The sequence below is a fragment of the Rhipicephalus microplus genome, chromosome 9 (genome assembly GCF_043290135.1).
Source record: "Rhipicephalus microplus isolate Deutch F79 chromosome 9, USDA_Rmic, whole genome shotgun sequence".
In the NCBI taxonomy this organism is placed as follows: domain Eukaryota; kingdom Metazoa; phylum Arthropoda; class Arachnida; order Ixodida; family Ixodidae; genus Rhipicephalus; species Rhipicephalus microplus.
In genome coordinates, this window is record NC_134708.1 from 33,860,502 (window position 1) to 33,883,243 (window position 22,742).

General features: G+C 45.2%; 2 protein-coding genes across 2 annotated transcripts in view; both read right to left on the reverse strand.

Annotated features, from left to right (window-relative positions):
- Nucleotides 1-12,532, reverse strand: part of LOC119163685 (uncharacterized) — a 295,971-nt gene extending 283,439 nt beyond the window's left edge. Inside the window, exon 1 of the mRNA XM_075873441.1 lies at nt 11,449-12,532. Within this exon, the coding sequence (XP_075729556.1) occupies nt 11,449-11,545 (97 nt within the window). The 5' untranslated portion in view covers nt 11,546-12,532. The remainder of the gene's footprint in view (nt 1-11,448) is intronic.
- On the reverse strand, nt 3,556-4,669 carry LOC142771290 (uncharacterized). The gene has a single exon (XM_075872766.1). The coding sequence runs from the start codon at nt 4,602-4,604 to the stop codon at nt 3,798-3,800; it is 807 nt and encodes a 268-aa protein (XP_075728881.1). The 5' UTR covers nt 4,605-4,669; the 3' UTR covers nt 3,556-3,797.
- Nucleotides 12,533-22,742: the final 10,210 nt, after the last annotated feature.

Sequence of the window (22,742 nt, forward strand, 5' to 3'; positions counted from 1 at the left end):
CTCTCGTAGCCTTCTCGGTAACTTGCGCTTCTGATACACAAAATACATGCTGTGTTCGATGATAGGTTCCAGTGTGAACTGAAATTTATCGAGAATCACACGTTGCTCGAAGATCCATCGATCCGACCAGATGTTGTCTTCGAATAGGTTACTAAAGCAATTGACTCATGTCAATAAATAAGTTCCCTCTGCAGTTTAGTTTATAAGGCTACATTCAAACGCTCGAGGAGTTTTACCATGTGGCCTGAATAAGTAATTATATTTTATTCCGCATACATCGAATCGGAGCCTTCGTGAGTGAGAATGGAATCCAAGAACTCGTGCTTAAAAGCATAACGATATGCTAATATAGATAGATAGATAGATAGATAGATAGATAGATAGATAGATAGATAGATAGATAGATAGATAGATAGATAGATAGATAGATAGATAGATAGATAGATAGATAGATAGATAGATAGATAGATAGATAGATAGATAGATAGATAGATAGATAGATAGATAGATAGATAGATAGATAGATAGATACGCTGAAAGTCACCGAAGTTCGCTAAGAAACGCTTCACGTTTAAAAATGCAGCCTGCTGCTTTCACAGAAAACGGTGGGAACCAGCTGGATGAGCCCACCGCCGCTGTGCCGTCTCAGGAGGGGGCGCCACACGTCTTTAAAAGCCTGACCAGACGTGCCCGTCGCAGCGCGTCAGCGTGGGGCTTTCCGACGCCGTAACGCGTTCTCTCTCTTTAGAGAGAGAAGACGCGTGGCCACGTGAAACTCCACACGCACTCTCTCCATAGGGAAAGGGCGCGGCCTCGCGTCACAATTAAACGCGCTGACGCGCTGCATGCAACGGATGCATGTGGTCAGGCCTTTAGATGGACGCGGTGCGGGGGTTATAAAATGTATATGCACTCATGCTCAACGTGAATGAAAGCCGTAAAAAGAGCGTAGTGGTGATTCAACTGCCCTTCGGCGACGTGTTATAGTTTTGCAGGACTAGTTTGCATGGTGTGGAGCTGCCCTTAGTACACCGATCCAACCAGAAACGTCGAATCCTGGGAGGCCTTATAGCACAGCCACGACGCCGAAAACAGCGTAAACGTTCATCGTGCAGCGTTTAGTCATATCTCGTTATAAAGCGCGGTCTATGAAAGACGCATGTTACAGATAAAGTCCGAGCGAAAAAATTTCCATGTCAATTCACATCGTAAGAGTGAGTGAGCTATGAAGGTGATTTTACCACACGTATGTGAGCAAACAGAAATTCAGTGTCTATCCTCAGCGCATTCAGGTGCTTACGAATGACTTCCGTGGCATTCAATAGAATCGTTTTGAGAGAGTATTCAAGACAAAAAAAAGTTACTTCGAGTACAGCAGTGCCTTTAACAACACTTCTGAAAGCGTAAAAAGCTGTCGCCCATGTTGCTTTTTAGGGGCGAAGCTCCTTAAGCCGCGAGTTTGTCCCTCTTAGCTGGTTTTGGTTTGTGAGCGCCTAGTTTGAGGACTCACTCAGCAAATGTGGACCGGTGGACGGGTGGACAGACAGACAGACAGACAGACAGACAGACAGACAGACAGACAGACAGACAGACAGACAGACAGACAGACAGACAGACAGACAGACAGATGGATGGATGGAGGGCCGCGTGGACGGATGCACGGACGGATGGATGCACGGCCAGACGGAAGTAAAAACGAACGAACAGGTGGAAGCACGCAAGCAAGGACGGACGGACATACGGATGGACGGACGGATGGACGGAAGCAAGAACGAACAGGCGGATGGACGGATGCTTCCCTCCAATCACCATCATTCACTACGTGGATATGCTGGGATTCTTCGGAGACAAAATCAGACTCGGGCACACCTCAATTGTATATGTTCAATTATCTTTTCAAATCAAATATTAATGCTATGAGGGTCAGTGAGACGACCTGGAAGCAGCCGACGTAGCCATGCTGACCTCGCCATTTTTTTCCCAGGGTCCAAGCAGAGTGGTGGCGGCTACCTGCGTCCATACCGAACGCCGCGAAGACTAGTTCTAAACTGAGCCCCTCATGGCTTGCGCATCACGAGTCACGCGGCGCTCCTGTTCCTTGCGCAAACGCTGGCAAATGCTGGCGTGAAGTGAGCTCCCCCTCTCCCTCTAGTACTTTCTCGGCAATATGAAAGTTATGTAGAAAAGAAAGATAGGGACAGATACCACGTACATGAACGACAATGCGTACGATGTCCTTTAACAAGTCCGAGTCATAAATATGAATGGGTACAAGGTCGTCATGACTGGTCCGGTAAAAAGTTGCACAGTAGAATCAAGCAGCACCGTGGATGCTCCTGAAGGGGCCCTGCTACACGTTTTGAGCATGTTCAAAAAACGCTGCCACCCGGTAGTAGAGGCTCCCGACAACACGCGCGGGAAATGCTATAGCGCAGCACGTGACGTGGAATTCACAAGTTATCAAATTCCGCAAAAAACTGTTTTCTCTTCTCTCAACAAATGACACAACACGCTAAAAAATTACTCGTGGCAAGCCCATCTGAGTCATTGGCTGATTTGAACATGGCGCTTGGTTGTTACAGAGACAGTCGCGGGAGGCCGCGACTTGTCCACGCGTGCGCGCGCGATCAGACTTAGAAAGCCACGCATTCGAAGAAAAAAAAAAGTGCTCAAAGTGACGAAGCGCGGTTGACGTATTTCTTTGTCCCTGCCATCCCTACTATTAGCTTCTAGCGCTTTCGTCAGGACAAGAGAAGAAAGAATGCGACTGCAGCATGCGAAAAATCTTTGCAACTCCACTCACACTGGACGGATCCTTATAATTGTTGCGGCGTTCAATTCCTAAGCCAATAAGCCCTTCCAGAGAATTCAATCCATTATTACTTGAAAAAGTGTTTCAGGACCCCTTTAAAAAAGAAGCAGAAGCTACCTTCTAGTAGTGTTTAACTCCGTAAGACGGTAAGTTGGGCCAGTTGGTTAGGATCCATCGTGAATTTACTTACAGCGCAACACCAGAAAAAATACAGGACAAGGAAGGAGCGCTGTCTTTTCTTTCTCTTTTGCTCCTTCCCTGTCCTGTATTTTTTCTGGTGTTGCGCTGTAAGTAAGTTCACGATGGTGTTTAACTCTCCTGTTTGAACACTAAGCAGCTAGGTTGGTGATGAAAGATTGATGATTGATATGTAGGGTTTAACGTGCCAAAACCACCATATGATTATGAGAGACGCCGTAGTGGAGGGCTCCGGAAATTTCGATTACCTGGGGTTCTTTAACGTGCACGCAAATCTGAGTACACGGGCCTACGACATTTCCGCCTCCATCGGAAATGCAGTTACCGCAGCCGGAATTCGATCCCGCGACATGCGGGTCAGCAGCCGAGTACCTTAGCCAATAGACCACCGCGGTGGGGCGTGATGAAAGAACATATACAGTGTATGGCCATATGATGCGCTGCACTGGCATAACTCACACATATTGTAAACGACATTGTAATTATCCCGTACAAGCAAAAGTGAATCAAGCAACATGGAGCAAAGTAATGAACACCAATTGAAATGAAAGCAAACAGCAGCAAATCTTTATTCTTTGAGTTCAGTGTGCATATCTTGCACAAAGCTCGAAGCACAACACATGTCGACATGAAATATTTCATCTGTGAAGGCTATTTTGTTCCCAGATCACTTGTAAAGAAGAGTCACCATCGAACATCCCACGCCTGGCCTGCTGAGCAAGGGCCGCCTCACAGTGAACTTCGAAGATCCGCTGAAGAATGCCATGTAGCTGTAAGTTGTGCATCCCTAGTTGAGCTTGCGACCACGCCCGTAGGCCACCATCAACCTCATCCGTGCCTGCGCCTCCTTCTCGGCCTCGTCATCAATATCCTGTAGGTCAGAGTCCTTCGTGACGGTAAAAAGCCCTGGCCGGGCGCGCATGTAGTACACTTGAAGCTCACCATCCTCGTTCTCGTAATAATCGCGGTAGTACGTAACCACCCCATTGTCCAACAAGACAGGCGCTTTGCCCCAAGTATTTTGTAGTTGAGCCCTGGGCTGCTCAGGGACACCGAACACAACTGGTTTGTCATTCATTGCTTCTTCGGGCTTCTTTGTCGCAGGTTTTTTGAGGGATGAGGGCTTTACATCACCGGAAGAAGGCTCATTAACTTTTTCACGCAGTGATACATAGAACTTTCTTCTCTGTGCAGGAGCCATGGCCTGTACGTCAGCGAAGACTGGACGCACAGCTCGCTGCGCAGTTTTCTCCTTCGATGTTTGAGGTTTGCGAGCCTCTTCATCCCAGTCCTCCTTAGGTTGGATGTCCGGTGCTGCCTTGATAGTCGGCACTTTTGGTCGCACAACATCTATGTCCAGTTTGGACTGGTAGCGCTTCTCAGTGGTATTCAGTGGACACGTGTAAACGTGGTGCATCAGCTTGCTCGGTTCCACTACGTGGTCCGGCGAGAACGGGCAGCGGTAGATGTCCATGCCGGGATGATATCTTTTACACTTGGTGATATGTATCTGGTACCGGGTACTTCTCACCTGGTGTGCTGGGTTGAAGGGGCAGGTGAGCATAGTTTCACGCTTCGTTGAGTAGGTAGCCATTGTCAGCGCGGTAACGTGATGTAGCGTCGCGCCAGTTTTGGCCAGCTGCTGCACAAATGAAGAGAAACGCCACGTAGCTTGTGGTGCGCGAGCCACGAGGTAGTCAGATTAGAACGAGATTGCCGGCTTCTTTTTCTATATTCACAACTATTTTTTTTTCAATCACTAATATTTAATTTTTCTTTGGATCCGTCTTATTCTTTTAAAAGCCTTAAGCTATCAAAATAAAACTATTTTCTTAGAGCTATCCGGTTCTTGGCCGATATCCTAGCGTAGGTGTGTGCCCCAGTTTACAGCTTCTTCTTCATCGCGCCTAGCGGTACGGTCATAGTACTGTAGTCAGTAACATCGTAAACATTTATTATGTTACTCTATGGTACGGACGCAGGCAGCCGCCACCGCTCTGATTTGGCCCTGAGAATATGGTGATCAGATCGGCACGGCCATGTCGGCCGCTGTCACGTCCTCTTTCTGCATCTCGATACACAACCCAACATGAAAGTATCGTACAAAACTTAGTTAGGAAGGCCGTGCGTGTCACAAAAATTAGGGTACCCTAACGCTACGCCTTCAGGTGCTGAACGTGACCACGATATTGTCTTCTTAGTACGTACTTCGAACGCTAACCCCCGTATTCAGAAATGCTACTTGACTTGAACTTGACTTGAAACCGTCTTCATTGCAGCGCGTTCGCAACACGTCTGTGCGTTTGTGCTTGCCTTGGCGCCGCCTAAACGCAGAGCGTTCGAAAGGCGTTTGTGCTGCATTGAAGACGGCAGCAAGTCAAGATAAAGTCGAGCAGCGTTTCTGAATACGGGGGTTAGTGCACGAAACCCTTTCGAACTTGCTACGCACTTTTGTACAGGGTGACTGGGCTTTAAACCATTAAGCCACTGTGGTAATGACATGTTCTGACGCCCGCTGGCTATGAGCGCTTGTACCACGCATTATTATTGCAATATTTCATGTTGCACTATGAAGTATGTATACAGGACCCATGTGCTTGTAAAGCATGGAAGCTACATTCACTGCATTTCTAAGCAGAGTAACTTTTTTTTCACTAAATTCACAATTAGACGCGTTGTCGTGTGGTAGCACATACGCTTGCCACGCAAACGATTGTGATTCGATCCACACTCGAACCCAAACGACTCTGGTTAGGTTCCCACTCTGACCAAGAATTTTCTCGATCATTTATTTCATCTGTATCATCCTTCGGTTTTTCGGTCACGCTTAAGATCAGAAAAAAAATTCACCTAACACCTAGTCAATCGTTTGTATTGGGTATGGGCCACGAGAAAAGGAGGAGGAGGAGAAGAAGAAGGTGATAATTTCTCACTCATGACCAAGGGCGATTGAAACATCTTTGTTTAATCCTCCTTGCTCATAACCAATGACACATTTAGTATTTAGTTCAATATTATACTGTAATGGCTTAATCAAAAGTAAAATTTCTATAGTGAGTACGCCTCAGTTACTCGAAAAACCCTATTATATCTTTTTTCTCACTTCTTTTCTCCGGAGTGTGCCAAATAATCCCGTCTTGTTAAAACAAAGTAAACATATCAAGTTCTCTAGCCTGGATAATTTTAAATTGTTCGCTTACATTAACTGCCGGCTTCTTGGCCAATCGCCCGTAGTGCGTAAGAGCCACAAGAAAGGTTCAAGCAAGGAAGCAATACGCAGAAGAAGAACGGCTGTTTGGGCTAGTTGGAAATTCTGGCGCCAACGCCAGAATTTCTGCGAAACGAGCTCTTGGACCCTACTGCATCAATATACAGCTGGTATGATCTCAGTTTCTCTGGAGGAGACGGAGTTGTGAGGTCCGACGTCATGTCTGAGGAGACGGGGACGATAGGTGACCTGCTGGTGGCGAACAGGACTGGTGATCTCTGAGTGATGGTGAGTGGCTGTGCGGTGAGGGAGATGCCTCGTGGGTGTGTGTTTCGAAGCGTTGCCAGTGACGGTGGTTATCGGCGTACAGCTCAGGAGGCTTGAAGCTGCGGTAGCTGTCGGCGCGGCCAGCAGAGACATACTCGGTTCTAGGCGAAGACCAACGGTCGTTACAATACCGTGTGATGTGTTTTATGGGGTGACAGTTGAAACAGAACGGTTGATCATACGCAGTCTACCACTCAGCCGGGTTTCGAGTGGCGTGGATAGAACCTCTCCTGCATGGGGCGGTGACCTGTGGTGAGGCGGCAATCTTGAGGGGTAATCAGTCGAGACCGAGAAACGGCGCAGGCGGTAAACCCCAAATCGCTGAGTTAGTCCTGCACAATTTACTGCAGCAGGGAAACCGAGGGAACGAGCGAATATACGTGGTCATTGTTTGGAACAGCAGATGTAATGGCTTCTATTTTCCGGTAGACGATCCGTGTAATTTCAGACGCCGGTGACGAATTCAGGTGGGAGGTCAGTCCATCTTCGCATAAGGACGTCGCAGCGGTGTTTGGCAGCTCAGTGATTGACATTGAGATACGCCAGCTTTCGGCCACTTCACAACACCATATTTCTCGATAATTTCTTGAGCGATCGCACAGTTCTGCACATTAGTAGGTTGATAACATCGTCTGCTATTCCCATCAGCCTGAGTTCATCCTTGTCTGGTCCGAAATATTGCTTTCGACCTTGGGACAAAAAGCCAGCACTTCCTGAATACACGCGATGTACCGCTCTGTGGATGCCTCAGTACAAATAGACAGCTCTTTTTTGCGGCTGCTTTGCAACCTATGGGCTTTCCAAATGAGTCACGCAGTTCTTGCCTGAACGTGTCCCAGCTCTCTATCTTCTTTTTATGACATTCGCACCATACTTTCGCCGTACCCTTCAGGTAGAACAGCACGTTGACGAGCATGAGAGTGGCGCCATAGGATTGATCGCACTGGTACGTTCATAGTCAGCAATACACACTTCGACATCTACTTTATCGCTAAAGCATTACATCCCAGAGATTTTCGGGTTCTTCGACGAAGCTTGTATTTAAGTAGACTACTACCACTCCAGAACATTCATGTAGCGTTTGTGTTTTTTTTTTGTAGAAGTTTCAAGCAACACCCTGGTTCTTCGGCAAAACACCTGCTTGCACGCAGATGGCTTCAGTTTTATTGTCACTTGGACCAAAGTGTTTTTATTACCCTTCTCCTTTTCTCGATCACGAATAGAATGATGATTGTTTTGGTCACACTAACGGCGCCAACATTAATCCTGAAGCTGACAACATAATTTTCTCGAAAGGAGCTCTCGAACACTAACGTTAACGCTAAAGGGGCCCTAAAGTCAAATAACAATTTACGTGAGAGTGAACGCTCATAGTACGACAACCTCTAAAGCGATAATGTTATCAGCAACAGTGCCCTACTTACCAAAAAATTAAAGTTAATGCACGTGAACATATGCGCTACGAATGGATATTCTCGAAATGAACCCGATGACGTCAGAAGAACCAGCTACAACTAATCACTAGTAATCCAATTAGGTGCACTAAATAAATAGCTTCCAGTGCACCAGGAGACGTAATAAAATGCGGCTTGTTCATTTCTGCTTGATTCATATACAAAAGAACCACCAGACGTTACTATGGAAATGGCGCGAGTGGTTCAAAAATTCAATTTCGCCTGGTTAAACTAGACAGGTCATGCCATCTAGCGAGGCCCTGTTGAACCAAAACACGTCTGCCATCTCGGAGCCAATGGCAGCTGTTGTTTCAGCTGTGGCTCGCGCTGCTTTCGTTTTGCTGCTACTACTGTAGGTGGCCACGCAGTGAAGCCAGGCGATGTTGTGCACTGCCACAGTGACGTGAGATGGTCTGGTGGGTAATTTGAATTGGGCTAAGTCTATGTGGAACACAAAATGTGATTTTTTTTAAAAATAAGGACTTTCTTAGCACAAAACTAACACTAAGAGGTTGCTGCATTGCTATTTCAACAATGGATTGATTTGTGGGGTTTAACGTCCCAAAACCACAATATGATTATGAGAGACGCCGTAGTGGAGGGCTCCGCCAATTTCGACCACGTGGGGTTCTTTCACGTGCTCCCAAATCTGAGCACACGGGCCTACAACATTTCCGCCTCCATCGGAAATGCAGCCGCCGTAGCCGGGGTTCGATTCCGCGACCTGCGGGTCAGCAGCCGAGTACCTTAGCCACTAGACCACCGCGGCGGGGAATATTTCAACAATCAACGTTGACTTATTAGTTGCCTTTAGTGTCCCTTTAAAATACACATGGAAAAATTATTATCGAACACTTGAACTACAGTGTTTTAACAATAGCCTCCGGGAGAACCACTCCAAGGTCACTGACAAGGCTTAGCAAGCAACAGCTAGTATCAGGAATGTGTTGGCCGTCTAAACATTTTCTTGAATAGGCTAGAGTTTCAGTTTCCCACCTATTAAACATAAGTTAGCGCAAAAGGAACAACGCGAGAAAAATATTTTTAAAAACATTTCGGGGTAGCGATGTGCTAGATACCTGTAATCAAAGAGCTTGTACAACGTCAGTATAAATTGCTCGAAAGGTTCCCGGGAGATAAGAGCACTTGTTTCATTGGTCCCGTATCTGCAATTTCAACTAAAGAGCGCTCCCCAACAACCTTATTTATTGAGGCTGAATATCATTGCGACACTGTATTTTTTGGTTGAACTAATAAAGCTCGGCTTCGGAACCCGATTGCTTTATCTGTGGAGCGCACCTCCACTCAGGGAGAAAAAAAGTAATTACTAACTTTCACTTACTAACAGTTTGTTTCACATTTTACAATCATCCTAATAATTGGAGTTAGAAACGAAAGGGCTAATAACCACTACAGAGCAACAATGTTAATAAAATATACTAGACTATCTGGTACTGAATTAAGCAGCCTATTCGCAGTTGGTCCCGCCCTCCTAATAACTGCAGTAAGCAGCATATTAGACACAGATATTACATTTTATTAACTGCAGCTAGTTGGTACAATTCACTTAGTAAGAAAAACTATAGTAGAACGCCTGGCAATCTTAAAGAGGCACTAAAGAGAAAAAAAAAGGTTGTTTAGTTTGACATATATCAGTCTGAGAAATCTAATGTCGTAAGTTTCACTATCATAAGTTCAATATTAGTGGATATGATGAAGGTAGAAGTTTCATTTGTACGTTTCGCGCCTATATCTTCACGCGGGACGTCAAAAGTTAAAAAAAAAAAAACATTTGTATTTTTACGGCATTGACTCAATAGAATGACACGAACCTTCATAGGCTCGGTGTATGGCATCCACAGATGACAAAGTACTCAATTTCAATCAACTAGGCGCTATCTAGGACCCTGTAGACGCCTTCAAAAATGCATGATGTCATCGCATTTGGAGCGAAAATTTCAAGGTGGCGTATCCACCCACGTTTTCACCACCTCTGGTGTTGTGGTATGAGTGACGTTTTCGGGATTATAAAATTGATCTTTACTAAGACGTGATAATAATAATAATAATAATAATAATAATAATAATAATAATAATAATAATAAATAAGTAATATTACCAGGCATTTCACAAGCGTCGGCTGAAGAATGATTGCAAGGAAAGCGGTAGTGTAGGGTGCCGTAAATTTCGACAACTTGAGATGTGTAATACACACCTAAACATAGTGTTGCACATCACCCGTCTCACAATAAACATACATGGTTACCATTCTTTATAATTTTCCTATATTCGCCCCTCATGTAACACCCCCTAGAGTGTACTTTTAAGGTCACAAAACGAAATCTATTGAAACGAAAATATATGTACTCGGACCTTGAGAATTTCGCTTCCATTGGAATTCGACCACAAGAGGCAAGACTGGCTCTCTCTTAAGCCTACAAAGTCAGAAGGCGAGCATCGTATCACCGTGGCACGTCGAGAAAGTTATATATCCTCTGGCGCCCACATAGATGGCACCTCGAAAGTCTTATCTGTTTTACAACGCCACGAGGCAAGTGGTCGAGCAGACGATTGCCGCCGTTTCACGCAGTTTCCTTCTAGACCGGACTCAGTTTGGTACCGATTCTTTCATTCATTTTTTCTTTTTTTTAATGTCTGCTTTCTTTTTGTTTTGTTTTTTAGCTGGAGGGGTAGCTCAGAAGCAAGCGTAATAGCACCTTTCCGCCGTCGGTCGTGAGACGTTGTAAACAGAACCCCGGAATCGCAGTAGCTGTGAACATAAACGCGAGAACGACCGCCACTAGACGCCAGTGCTTATACGCAACGAGTCTTTTGCAGTACTACTTTTCTTTTTTTGTTACGGCTGTTCTAAGCCTATTACGTTTGTGACTAGTAGCGCTGGTACAAAAATGTTGTACACTAGTAGCATCTGCAGTTCATGATCAGGGAATCGAATAGGCTTGAACGTTTTCGGATAGTTTGCAACTATCTTTGTACAATAGCTTACGAGGAGAGACGTTTACTGCGAGCCAGCTATGGGTATAAAAAGTAATGAGTGGTAACTTTGACGAAACTTAAGAGGGAAATGAGCGGGCAGGGGCGACAGATTCGGTGATCGACGACATTCACAGCTAGGAACTGGCTGAAGTTTGTAGGCATATTTGATAGTATATGACTACCTTTTCTAGTAGTAGTAGCGATAAGTAGTAGTACTACTAATATTAATAGATGTACTACTACAATCAGTACTCCTAGCGCTACTACTACATGTAGCAATAGTAGCCGCGGTATCTTCATGAAGAACATAAGCGCTTGCGAATCAAATGGAGTCGAGGTATTCTGAAACCAATTCAGCAGACACACTGGTGGTTGAAATAGTAAAGAGCGAGGTTAAATGGAGACAATGAAACAAACCGTGAACAATTGGCATGGTTTCGAACAACACTTACCTCTCCTGGCAACCACGTGCTGGCCCAGCAGCAGCAGTGAGACGAGACAGAGCATGGGTGTTAATCCAAAGGATCTTCGAGGAACGGAGAATTCCATGGTGCCGAAAAAGCGAGTCACACAAGAAACACAGAAGATGATGGTCTCACACAGTTTCTTCTGAAAGCTACGTGACGAGTGGTTCACCGATAAAATTCAGAATGACACAATCCGCACTGTTTATCGCATCACAAGGAACAACATCAGGCTAACAGACCAAGAAGAAAATCGACAAGCAAAAAATGCGCATTATTGAAGCTCAGGAGGCAGTCCTTGGAAGAAACTTGACATTCGTGAGGTTAACCAGCATATCAGCAGTTCTTTTATTCTCTTCTATTGTCACGAAGGTGTGACGACACAAAATCGTAGGTCAAGTGTCTAAGATCATATAAGTGGTAACAGTTTAAATAACGTATCCGCCAATTTCCTTTAGTCTGGCTGAGCTGTTTCAGGAAATACTTCACACGCTAGCAAGAAAATCATGTCGCACGACACAACAGCCTTTGTCACCGAATAACACACATGAATTCGATAACACGTGACTTCAAGCGATGAATTCAGATGAACTAAAGCCACTGAGCCGTTTTCGAAACGGTGGTGACGTCGGTGAATCCGCGATGACGTTACCGTGCATCCAGTGACGTCGATTCAAAGGTGACTAGTCGTGGTTTTGGCGTGTAAAAAGGACACCGCAAATCATCTGGCCACTCGTTCACGACAACGTCATCCAGCAAACGACGAATGAAGCAGTGATGTAACGGCACACGAACTCCATTCGAAACGAAAGAAGCGAACTATACACCTGGCTAATGGACGATGAGTGAGCGTTTTCTAACGCACACAGAAGTATAAAAACGATGCAACTGCCGAAGCACTCTCTGTAGCCGTTACGGTGGGCAGCGTTTTACATTTACAGGTGCAAGTGGGCTCTTTCTAGGTTTGTTATGACAAGAAGAGCGTGAATGTTAGGTGCACGCAGCGAGATAGAGAAGCGCGTGGCCTCTTCTTGAAAACAAAGCACGAAGCGAAGAGCATGACAGCTCGCGACGAGAGCTGAACGCGATCTCCACGACCCGTTCGAGGCCCTGCTCGAAAACGACCGCCGGAGAACATGTGAGAGGAGGGGAAAGAGCGATAGAGAAAGAGGCTGTTTCATAGAAGAAGGAGAAGTGGACACGGAAGAAAGCTCGCCCCCCCTCTGTGCGCATGCGTCGAGCGGCAGCGGCCTCGCACGAGTTCGACAGAAACGACTCGACTACTGGTTTCGGAGGTCAGTTCATTTTTCGTGCGGTTACTCGGCAACGGCGAGTGGATATCGAAAAAAAAAAAAGAGATGAGGATAGAAATGGAGAGATGGATGCAAAGAGAAGAGTATAGAGATGAGGGAGTGGATAGAAGGAGCAGTGAAGCAATGCGCTGCGACGAATAGATGGATAGGTCGAGTGATGGAAAGAAAAGAACAGTGAAAAGAGAGGGAAAACGAGAGGCGAAGTGGAGCTTCATCAAAGCGAAACGAGATATAGTAAAAGGAAGAGTTACTAAAACTGTTCCCAATCAGGAAAGAGAGCGTGAATAAATATCCGTATATCTCAGTCGTCTATACCTGCATGAAGGCCCGTGTGCTCAGATTTGGGTGCACGTTAAAGAACCCCATGTGGTCTAAATTTCCGGAGCCCTCCACTACGGCGTCTCTCATAATCATATGGTGGTTTTGGGACGTTAAACCCCACATATCAATCAATCATGAATCTATACCTGCAGATTTCGGTGGGTTGGTGTTTATAAAGTGCAGCGTTTGATTGACAGTTTTAGATGGAATTTATATGAAAGCACTTCTCTTCCTCAAAACAATACATGTGACCCAGAACACAGAAGTGGGTTTCGGTAAAATAGACCAAATGAACGAAACACACACACACACACACACACACACACACACACACACACACACACACACACACACACACACACACACACACACACACACACACACACACACACACACACACACACACACACACACACACACACACACACACACACACACACACACACACACACACACACACACACACACACACACACACACACAGGACGAGCGCTACCCCTCTTGGTTTTTCCCTGTGCTTTTGAGCACGAGCAGGTCAATAGGCTGAAAGAAATTTCACTGTGCTGGTCAACGCTCTAAGGGTACTACTTTATTTTTCACTGCAGAAGCTTATTATTCGGAACGCCAATGCATTGTGCTTAAGGTCATAAGCAGGAACTACTCAAAAACTATCGCAAGGAACCGGGTTTATAGAAAAACCTCTGGTTTTCTGTAATATTCATTTTGACTTCACAATCACGAAATGCTTTACAATGCTCTTCATTAAATGCTTCTTGAAGGGAAAAAAAACATTGAAAGTAAGTCCGATGTTTATATTATATCATCAATATTGATTTTCAATGCTTTTTTAAAGTATCGCCAGTGAGAGCACTTCATTTCTCTCGAATAGCTTACATTTAATTCAAAGAAGTGTTCAGATAATAATAAAAAAAAACCTTAAGTGAGTTATGTACTAGAATACAGCTGATCCAGTAGCTGTGTTTTACGGCGCACATCGGAGATAACACCCGTTCCATAATATTTGTAAATACAGATAAAATTCAGAGTCACATGGTTGGTTGCATAAGCTGTTATATTGCAATAGCATTGAGTTGATTGATTGATATGTGGGGTATAACGTCCCAAAACCACCATATGATTATGAGAGACGCCGTAGGGGAGGGTTCCGGAAATTCCGACCACCGGAGAACTTAAACGTGCACCAAATCTGAGCGCAAGGGCCTAAACTTTACTGCCTCCGTTGGAAAAGCAGCCACCGCAGCCGGGATCCGATCCCGCGACCTGTGGACCAGCAGCCAAGTACCTTAGCCGTTGGGCCACCGTGGTGCGGCAAAGAATAGTCTTAAAGGTTGGCGTACTTGGTACGAGTGAATTTTTGGTTATTGCGCGAAAATGAAAAAAAAAAGCGTGAGCAAGCGTTCGTTAGGTGTCCCTTCTGTATTCCGTGATTGTCCTTTTCATGCTGTAACCAAAAATGCATCAGAGGAACTGAGCTAAGCCTGCAGTACATACGAATAGTGAATGAAGTAACCTTGGGATGTGTTTAGAAAACATTGTTAATGATTGATATGTACTTAATTTAGATGGAGGCGAAGTGGTAAAAGCCCGTGTACTGTGGGATATCAGTGGACGTTATAGAACAACAGATGGTCAAAATTTCCGGAGCCCTCTACAATGACGTCTTTTATAATCATCTCGTTGTTTTGGAACGTAAAACCCCACATGTTAATACTGAACTAAATCGCCGATCACATGTAGAAATCGGTTACCTGGTTGGCGCTGGAGGTGATAGAGACTCAGGGCTGCGACTGCCCAAGAAATGAAAGAACCTCTTCTGCCTGTCTTAAAAAGAAGTGGTCAAGGATTTACAGTGGTGCTCTACTATGGGAAAGCAAAAAATTGGCAGATCCCACGTACAGCGGGAATCGATGATATGCGAAGCATGAATGGGAAATGTTGATATGTCACAATAAAATGAACACAACGTTACGAGGTGGTGGTAAACTATGCCATACATGACTTTCGTGGGATGATTATCATGTTTGGATGTGTCGTTTACCTTCGTCAACTATTCACGTCACGTGACAGCAAATTTAGTATATGTGGAGCTAGCGAAACAGTCTCGAGCACGCTACGAGCGTGGTACGTTGTCATGTTCTTACATGACACTCGTGTCAGGATTATCATGTTTGCACCAGTCTTATATTTCGTCATCTATTGACGTCATGTAGCACCAAATTTGGTATATGTGCAGCTAAGACAACGGCTGCGAGGGCATCGTGAAAGGCCCAATATACTCCAATGTAGCGCTGACGCGCGCACACGCTGGGCACAGCGACGCTACGTTAGCAAAGCGCGAGCACTTTATAGTCTGACGCCAGGCGCGACCAGCGCCCGCCGGCGGGGCCCGACGGCAACCGGCGCGAAATGCGACATGCTGCATTTCGCGCCGATGCATTACCCGGACAACACTGCGTGTCCCTCTTTTCGTGACGGAGGGACGCCGGAAGCGCCAAAACGCGCATGCGTCAAAGCGATGCAGCGTGGCGCCCGCCTGCTAGTATATGGCAGGACTGATGCCTGTCATGGCAACGCAGCGTGAGGCGGCGAAGTGAACGCCGGTGATCACGCGCACCACGTCATGTCGAAATGTATTGGCGCCTTGACTGTGGCATGTAGTCATGTTCTCACATGACACGCATTTCATGATTATATATCATGTTTGCACCAGTCACATACCTTCGTCATCCATTGGCATCACGTAATACTAAATTCGGCGCATATGAAGCTAGCGAAACGGCAGCGAGCGCATCATCAGTGTGGCATGTACTCATTATGTTACATGACACGAATGTTGGGATTATAATGTTAGGATGTGTCATTTACCTGTGCCGTTCATTCGCGTCGCGTAATACAGAGTTCGGTACATGTAAAGATAGAGAAACGGCCGCGAGCGCATCATGACCGCAGGATGTTGTTAAATGACACGCATGTCATGATTTTCATGTTAGGGTCTGTCGCTTTTGTTGACCATGCAATCATGCCATACTATACCTGTTTTGCAACATGCCATGTGAACGATACCACCGCAAGAGCTGCAGGACCATGACATGTAAATAATGACATTCATGACATGCATGTCGTGATTTTCAAGTTATGACTAGTCAAATATGTTTTTCATACAGTCATGTTATGCCATACTAAGTTTGGTATCAATACCATTACCAAAACGTACCGGAGAGCTAAAAGTCGTAGGCAGCTAAATAGATAGATAGATAGATAGATAGATAGATAGATAGATAGATAGATAGATAGATAGATAGATAGATAAATAGATAGATAGATAGATAGATAGATAGATAGATAGATAGATAGATAGATAGATAGATAGATAGATAGATAGATAGATAGATAGATAGATAGATAGATAGATAGATAGATAGATAGATAGATAGATAGATAGATATGCTCAATGTGGCCGAAGTTCGCTAAGAAATGCTTCGCATTTAAAAGCCAACCCGTGTGCCTCACACTTCACGAGGCCGTGTCTACAAAAACAAATGAAAGCATCACTTGTGGGTTTTGAAAAAAAAAATGTCCGACAATTCGGAGAACAATGTAATCTACTACAGGAGAGCACCAAGCTGCCCCGGTATGTTGCCTTGGGGCCAAGCTAACAGGCACTTTAGAAAAAAAAATTGATGATTGTACGATGTACTCAACTATGTGTCCTTAAAAAGTGTTTATGTTTATGTGTCCTTAAAAAGTCCCAACCATTCCATGCCTGAGGCAAGAAGGGGGGGGGGGTAGAAAAAGTGGGTAACGATTTAGAGCACAGGGTACTCTACTATGGGAGAGCTTAAAGCCATCCCGAGGATATCACAACCAAGTATACTCCCGTAACGTAACCGCTGTGAAGAGGGGTATAGAAAAAGTGGGTAACGATTTAGAGTACCAGGTACTCTACTATGGGAGAGCTTAAAGCCGTCCCCAAAAAATTCACAGTTTGGTAGCCTTGGAGGGGGGAAGGGGTTAGAAAAACGAGGTAACGATTTAGAGCACAGGGTACTCTACTATGGGAGGGCTTAAAGCCGTCCCGTAGGCCTGCATGTCAAGGCCCAATTCAACCAAAATACAGGCAAATGAAGGCCATTGCTTGCACCCAACGGGTGCTTCAAGGCTGTGAACAAGGCGCTCAAACTAGAGATACAAAGTTCTGCGTGTTGTTCAAAAATCCACTGGCTGGAATACTGTACTGACCAAGCTCTTTGACCTCCCATAGTGACTTTTTCTACTTTTCATGTAGTTGTTCAGATATGGATTACTTATTTCCTTGTCCATATTTGTGTTAACAAAGATTGCTGCCACGTGGTGAAGGTCTTTAGTCTAAAATTAGCCTGTCACACATTTTATCACCAGTACACTACTTTCTGTATGCCGAATTTAGTTCATTTAGAGCATTACTGTCGAAGCTTAGTAAACCAAAACGCTGGACCAAAAAATCCCAGCATATCCTAGGAGTAAATGATGAGTGGGGCGAAGCATCAATCAGACCGTCTGCACTTCCGTCCGTCCATGCGTTCGTATGTCCGTCGGTCTGTTCGTTCATCTGTCTGTGTTTCCGTCCGTCCACGCATCCATCCATCCGTCTGTCAGCTTGTCTGTCTGTCTGTCCGTCCGTGCATCCTTCCATCTAGTGAAGACTCCATGTACCACCATCATGCATATTTTAATCATATATTCATCACATAAAAGTACCACCATCCATGGGACATTCCAAGGACTAAACGAGAGATGGCTATCTATTACTACGACGACGACTACTGCTATTACCAAGGCATAAATTGTGGATGCACGACCCACGGATTAAGCAGCTTCGCCCCTAAAAAACAACCTACCTAACTTCATAAAATACTCTGAACTGAAAGCACTTGCAGGTTTGTATCTTTAGTAACCGTACGAGCTTCGGTATTAAGGTTAGCAACATAGAAAGAAAAGAAAGTACGACCACTCTTCTATTGGTCTTTACTATAGTAAAAAGGTTTCACTAAATCCTAGCCAGAAAGCTTCGCCATAAACGGCATATGCAATGAATATTTGCAAGGAAGGAAGCATATATATTGTACGTGCTTTAGCCTCGGTGTACAGGGTGTCCCAAATATCGCGCAGCATGAGTTAAACAAAGATGAACGTTGTTACGCGAAGCACACTTAGTTCATAATGTTCTCAGCATATCGTAGTAGCCGCAACACAATTTTCGTTAATGATTTTTATTCAAATAGTACGAATTGCGCTTCTAACTCAACAACTGATCACGTAATCAAAAAAATGTCAATGAGGCATATGTAGGCACACTGAAAAGACATCTAACGGTGGCATTTTCAGCAACGTACTAATTGTGTAGCCTTTTTTTTTTCAGGCTGCTAAAGAAAGCATGGGAAATGTGAGAAACAAAAATCTGTATAGCACACAAAAGTGAAACATGCCTTCAAAGAAATAGGTCAATGTTCATGGCACGTTGATATATAGTATCTCTTGGTGTTTATTGGCTACAGCACCGTTAGATGTTGATGTACCCTTGTTGACGCCTGGTGGCACATTTTATCTGTCACGACAACCAATTAATTACTCGTGGCCGGGATAACGTTTCCGGAGAAACTGCTCTGCACGCACCGAAGCATCGCGCGATTCACCCTTGAACCACACGCGTTGGCAAGCCGTGCAAGAGAAACGGACGGAGTCTTCACTGAGTAGTTTTGTCAATCCACTAGTCCACTGCAGCGAAGGGTGCGTGATTTGCGGGTCGGCGACTGTCCCGTGAACGTATTTCGCATGCGGCACCGCGTTGGCGAGCGGTGTCCTGCTGGCAGGTCGCTCGGGTGAAGATGCGATAGTTTCGGTCCTGCTTCGGGGTCTGTGAGGCAGCCAATTGGGTGGCGGTGCACTCAAATTCCCACACGCGGGAGATAGACTTCTCAACTTGACCCGTTAAAGTGCGAACGCCTTCCTTTCTATACCCTGGCGTGTCCATCACTGCACCAAACTCACTTGCGCGGTATTCGGCCATCGACGCCATTGTCTTTCGGCGGCGATTGATGCAGTACTTCTCGTAGTCGGTGCCATCGCACTCACATCAGTAGGCGGCGGAGAAACCCCCTTGGTGCATATGGAGGGTGTACTATGCGTTGTCCACGCTACCACTACGAGAAAGATGAAGCATGTAACTATGTCGTCACCGAGTCAAATCAGAGCTTACAGCTCTACCCAATTTCATCCTGTGTCCGTGGCGTCCGAAATAAGCTCTCCAAACTTTGTTGGAGCTGATTTCAGAGGCCACGCTGTACTGTGTTTTAAGTAGGGCCAACGCCACAAAGGCGGCTCTGGTATAGGCATTCTGATGCCAGCCTCCATTCGAATACTGGCATTGAGGTGCCGTAGTGCTGAGAGTATACCGCAGCGGCGCAGCGTTCTCTGTCTATGCTTGTGTCATAATGCAGTTCTTTTCTCCGGTTTTAGGTGGCGGCACTATCATCGGCACTACCGCCACAAACGAAGAGCGCACTTACAAAGCGAAGCAGTGTAATAAACACGAAGCACGTCCAAACAACTCTTCCCAAATGCGCCAATGGCGCAGTGGGTGAAATGCATGCTTTCTATCGCTGCGGACCGAGAGGTCATGGTTTCATTCAAAGTTCGCTTAACTCTTTCTTTTGACAGTGTGTTCATGTACCTTTGAACAACGTCACATTGATCACGTAAATACGGCAGTGAATTCAGTCTTGATGAAACCAGCTATAAAACACTTTCGAGTTAAAAACACGTCACTATGCTTCCACCCGCAAAAGGTGGGAGCTTAGTACTGACTTGCTACCCAACAGCCATCCTGTTTCAGGGCCATGCTTCCTGATGCGCGCTGCAGTCTAGGTACATCTGGTTTTGCGGGCTCTCTTAGGCGCCAATAGCGAGCATGCAACTAGTAGTGAATCATCACCACCATCATCATCATCATCATCATCATCATCATTGTCATCAGCCTGATTACGCCCACTGCAGGAAAAAGGCCTCTCCCATGTTCCACCAGTCAGCTTGTTCCTGTGCTTGCTGCTGCCACTTTGCACAAACTTCCTAAACTCATCTGCCCACCTAATTTTATGTCTCCCCCTTACCCACTTGCCTTCTGTGAGAATCCAATCGGTTACCCATAATGACCTGCGGATATACAGCCTACGCACTACGCGCCCGGCCCATGCCCATTTATTCTTCCTGGTTTTAACTATATCTCTAACCCCCATTTGTTCCCTGAACCACTCTGCTCTCTTAGTAGTACATACCTACATTTATATGTCTACTTAATTTGGACATTTGAACATACATAGATAGGCTTCATTAACATTTTCATAAGTACATGAGTTTTCTTTAGTTAAAAGCTAACTATGACTAATTGGTTGAACCTGATTAACAGAAAGTTAGTGGAGGTTGCTGATGTTTACTGAGAATAATTTGTACAAGGTACGCCTCTAGCAACAAAGTTTGGCCGTTTTTTTTATTTAGACAAATATACCCGTAAACAATACTGTGCACTACAGCTAAATAGTTCTACAGCTAAATAGCACTACAGCTAAATAGCGAAGTTCTGCGGGAGTTTTATTATTAAGTTTTGCACAAAACTTAATAATGAAAGTCACGCCTATGTGCTACAATGAAAAATTTTATTAAAAACGATAGTCTTTCTTGGGCACCTTCAACGCAAAAATTTCGGTCTGTCTGGCTGTTAATTTGTCTGTTTGCCCACCCTTAGCGGTACCCCAAACGGCATCAAAGTGACCAAACGATACTCCTAAAGGCCGACCCCATCAGCAGCGCCACCTCATGGTTCAGCGTTCATACTTGTGCGATTGTCAATTAAAAAGCAATTACTGCGCATATATGTGGCACCGTAACAACACGTCATTATTATGTATGTGTACTTTCTTACTAGAAAATGCATAAATAAGTAATTTTAAAAATTGTAGCCTTTATAACGCTGCGCTGGCCATGTAATGCTTGCACGAAACGGCAAGTGTTTCCAACGCTTTGCTAAGACTACACGGTGGTGGCACCTCCCCGTCGCCTTGCGTACTACATCTTATCATCCCAGAGACGGGCGCGCACGGCGCGCACCCCGTTTTCCAGGATAACTACCAGATAGCGCTCATGTCTCACGTGTGACGTGACTTGATGTGCTCTTTCGCCTCCGCTTCACGCTCGAGGCACCATAACGCAGCGCGTCCAAAATATCATTCACCGATTTCCTTGCGCAAAAGATCAAACAAACGTTTTGCTCACTCTCTCCAGACGCAAAACTATCGTCTTTCGACAATAATTGCGGTGTAACAAGCAGATATGGGGCCAATGTTTTCTATCGTAATTACCAAATAAAACGAGCTTGCGGCCTCCAATAATAATGACTCTGTTTATTGAGACCCTGTATGCTGCATTAAGCGCGTATTGTAAGCGTTGGCCTGGGTGGCGTCAGTGCGGATTATGCCAAAACAATCATTGCTGACAAGTAATCACCTCGCAACGTTATCATCACGCCATAAGACGTATGAAATTTCTGACGTCAATGTAACATGACTGTGATGTGACATAACGTGACATTGCGTAATCATGCCATAAAATGACATTGTTCAGGTCAAATGGGGGCAGATTTCAGAGGCAGTGCCCTGATACAGCCCGGATCTGGTCAATGCTGTTTACCGAAAACGCGACACCACACGTCGATTTGAATGTGAAGCCCTCCATTCTCTTTGCCACTTTCGCAGATACAAAATGGCTACTGCCGGAGTAAATAAACAGCAGGTCTCATTTCTTCCTTTCTTTCCACCTCGTCTGCACTCTTTCAAGTATGCTCACATTAGGAATCACTGTTCATTAACGTGCGCATAGTTAACTGCTATATGCACCACAACTCCAGTGCCCACTATAGTTCAACCACTTGCGCACAGCCATTCGACCCTTTCTAATTCATTCAACTCCCCTCCCCCATAGTTAATACAAATTCTTCCGGATACAGGAGAAGCATTTCCCCACAACGCATAATCTGTTACCTCATCGAAATTTTTTGCCCTTCCACTAAAGCGCCCAGGCTTTCCTGCATTGCTTTAAAGTTTGCCTTAGCTAAACCACACGTAATCCGCAAGATTCCGCGTATTCTGTACCCTAATTTCTCAATAGGTCTTCTGTTGACTCAAGCATGTAATCTAAGCGCACTTTTACCTAATTTAACAAACTTTATCAAACCACTGCAGGTACAAAAGCCAGAATTCGGAGATGGGAAGCGAAGTACAAACACTAGCTGTCACCGCCAGGCCAGGAGCTTCTTCCCTTGAGACCATAACTATAACTCTTGCCCACCCACACGTTTTACCATCCCTTTAACCTCGCCGATTCCTCCTGCTGTTGACTTTCAAGGTTATCCGGCCAATTAATCCTACAAAGTAAACGAGTGCCTTTTCTGCAATTCTTTTTCCCCTCACGGTCACTCTCCCAACTTTGCAGCAGAGGTTTGGTGGCTTCGAACGCCATCATGCATTAGCGTGTCATTGTTGTCAATTAGAGCCGAACTTTGTCGTCCTGCGCCGTGGGCAGGAATTTTTGTTGTTGTTT

Excerpts from the sequence above, each read along its gene's own strand:
- LOC142771290 (XM_075872766.1), bottom strand. The coding sequence starts at position 4,604 with ATGGCTACCTACTCAACGAAGCGTGAAACTATGCTCACCTGCCCCTTC.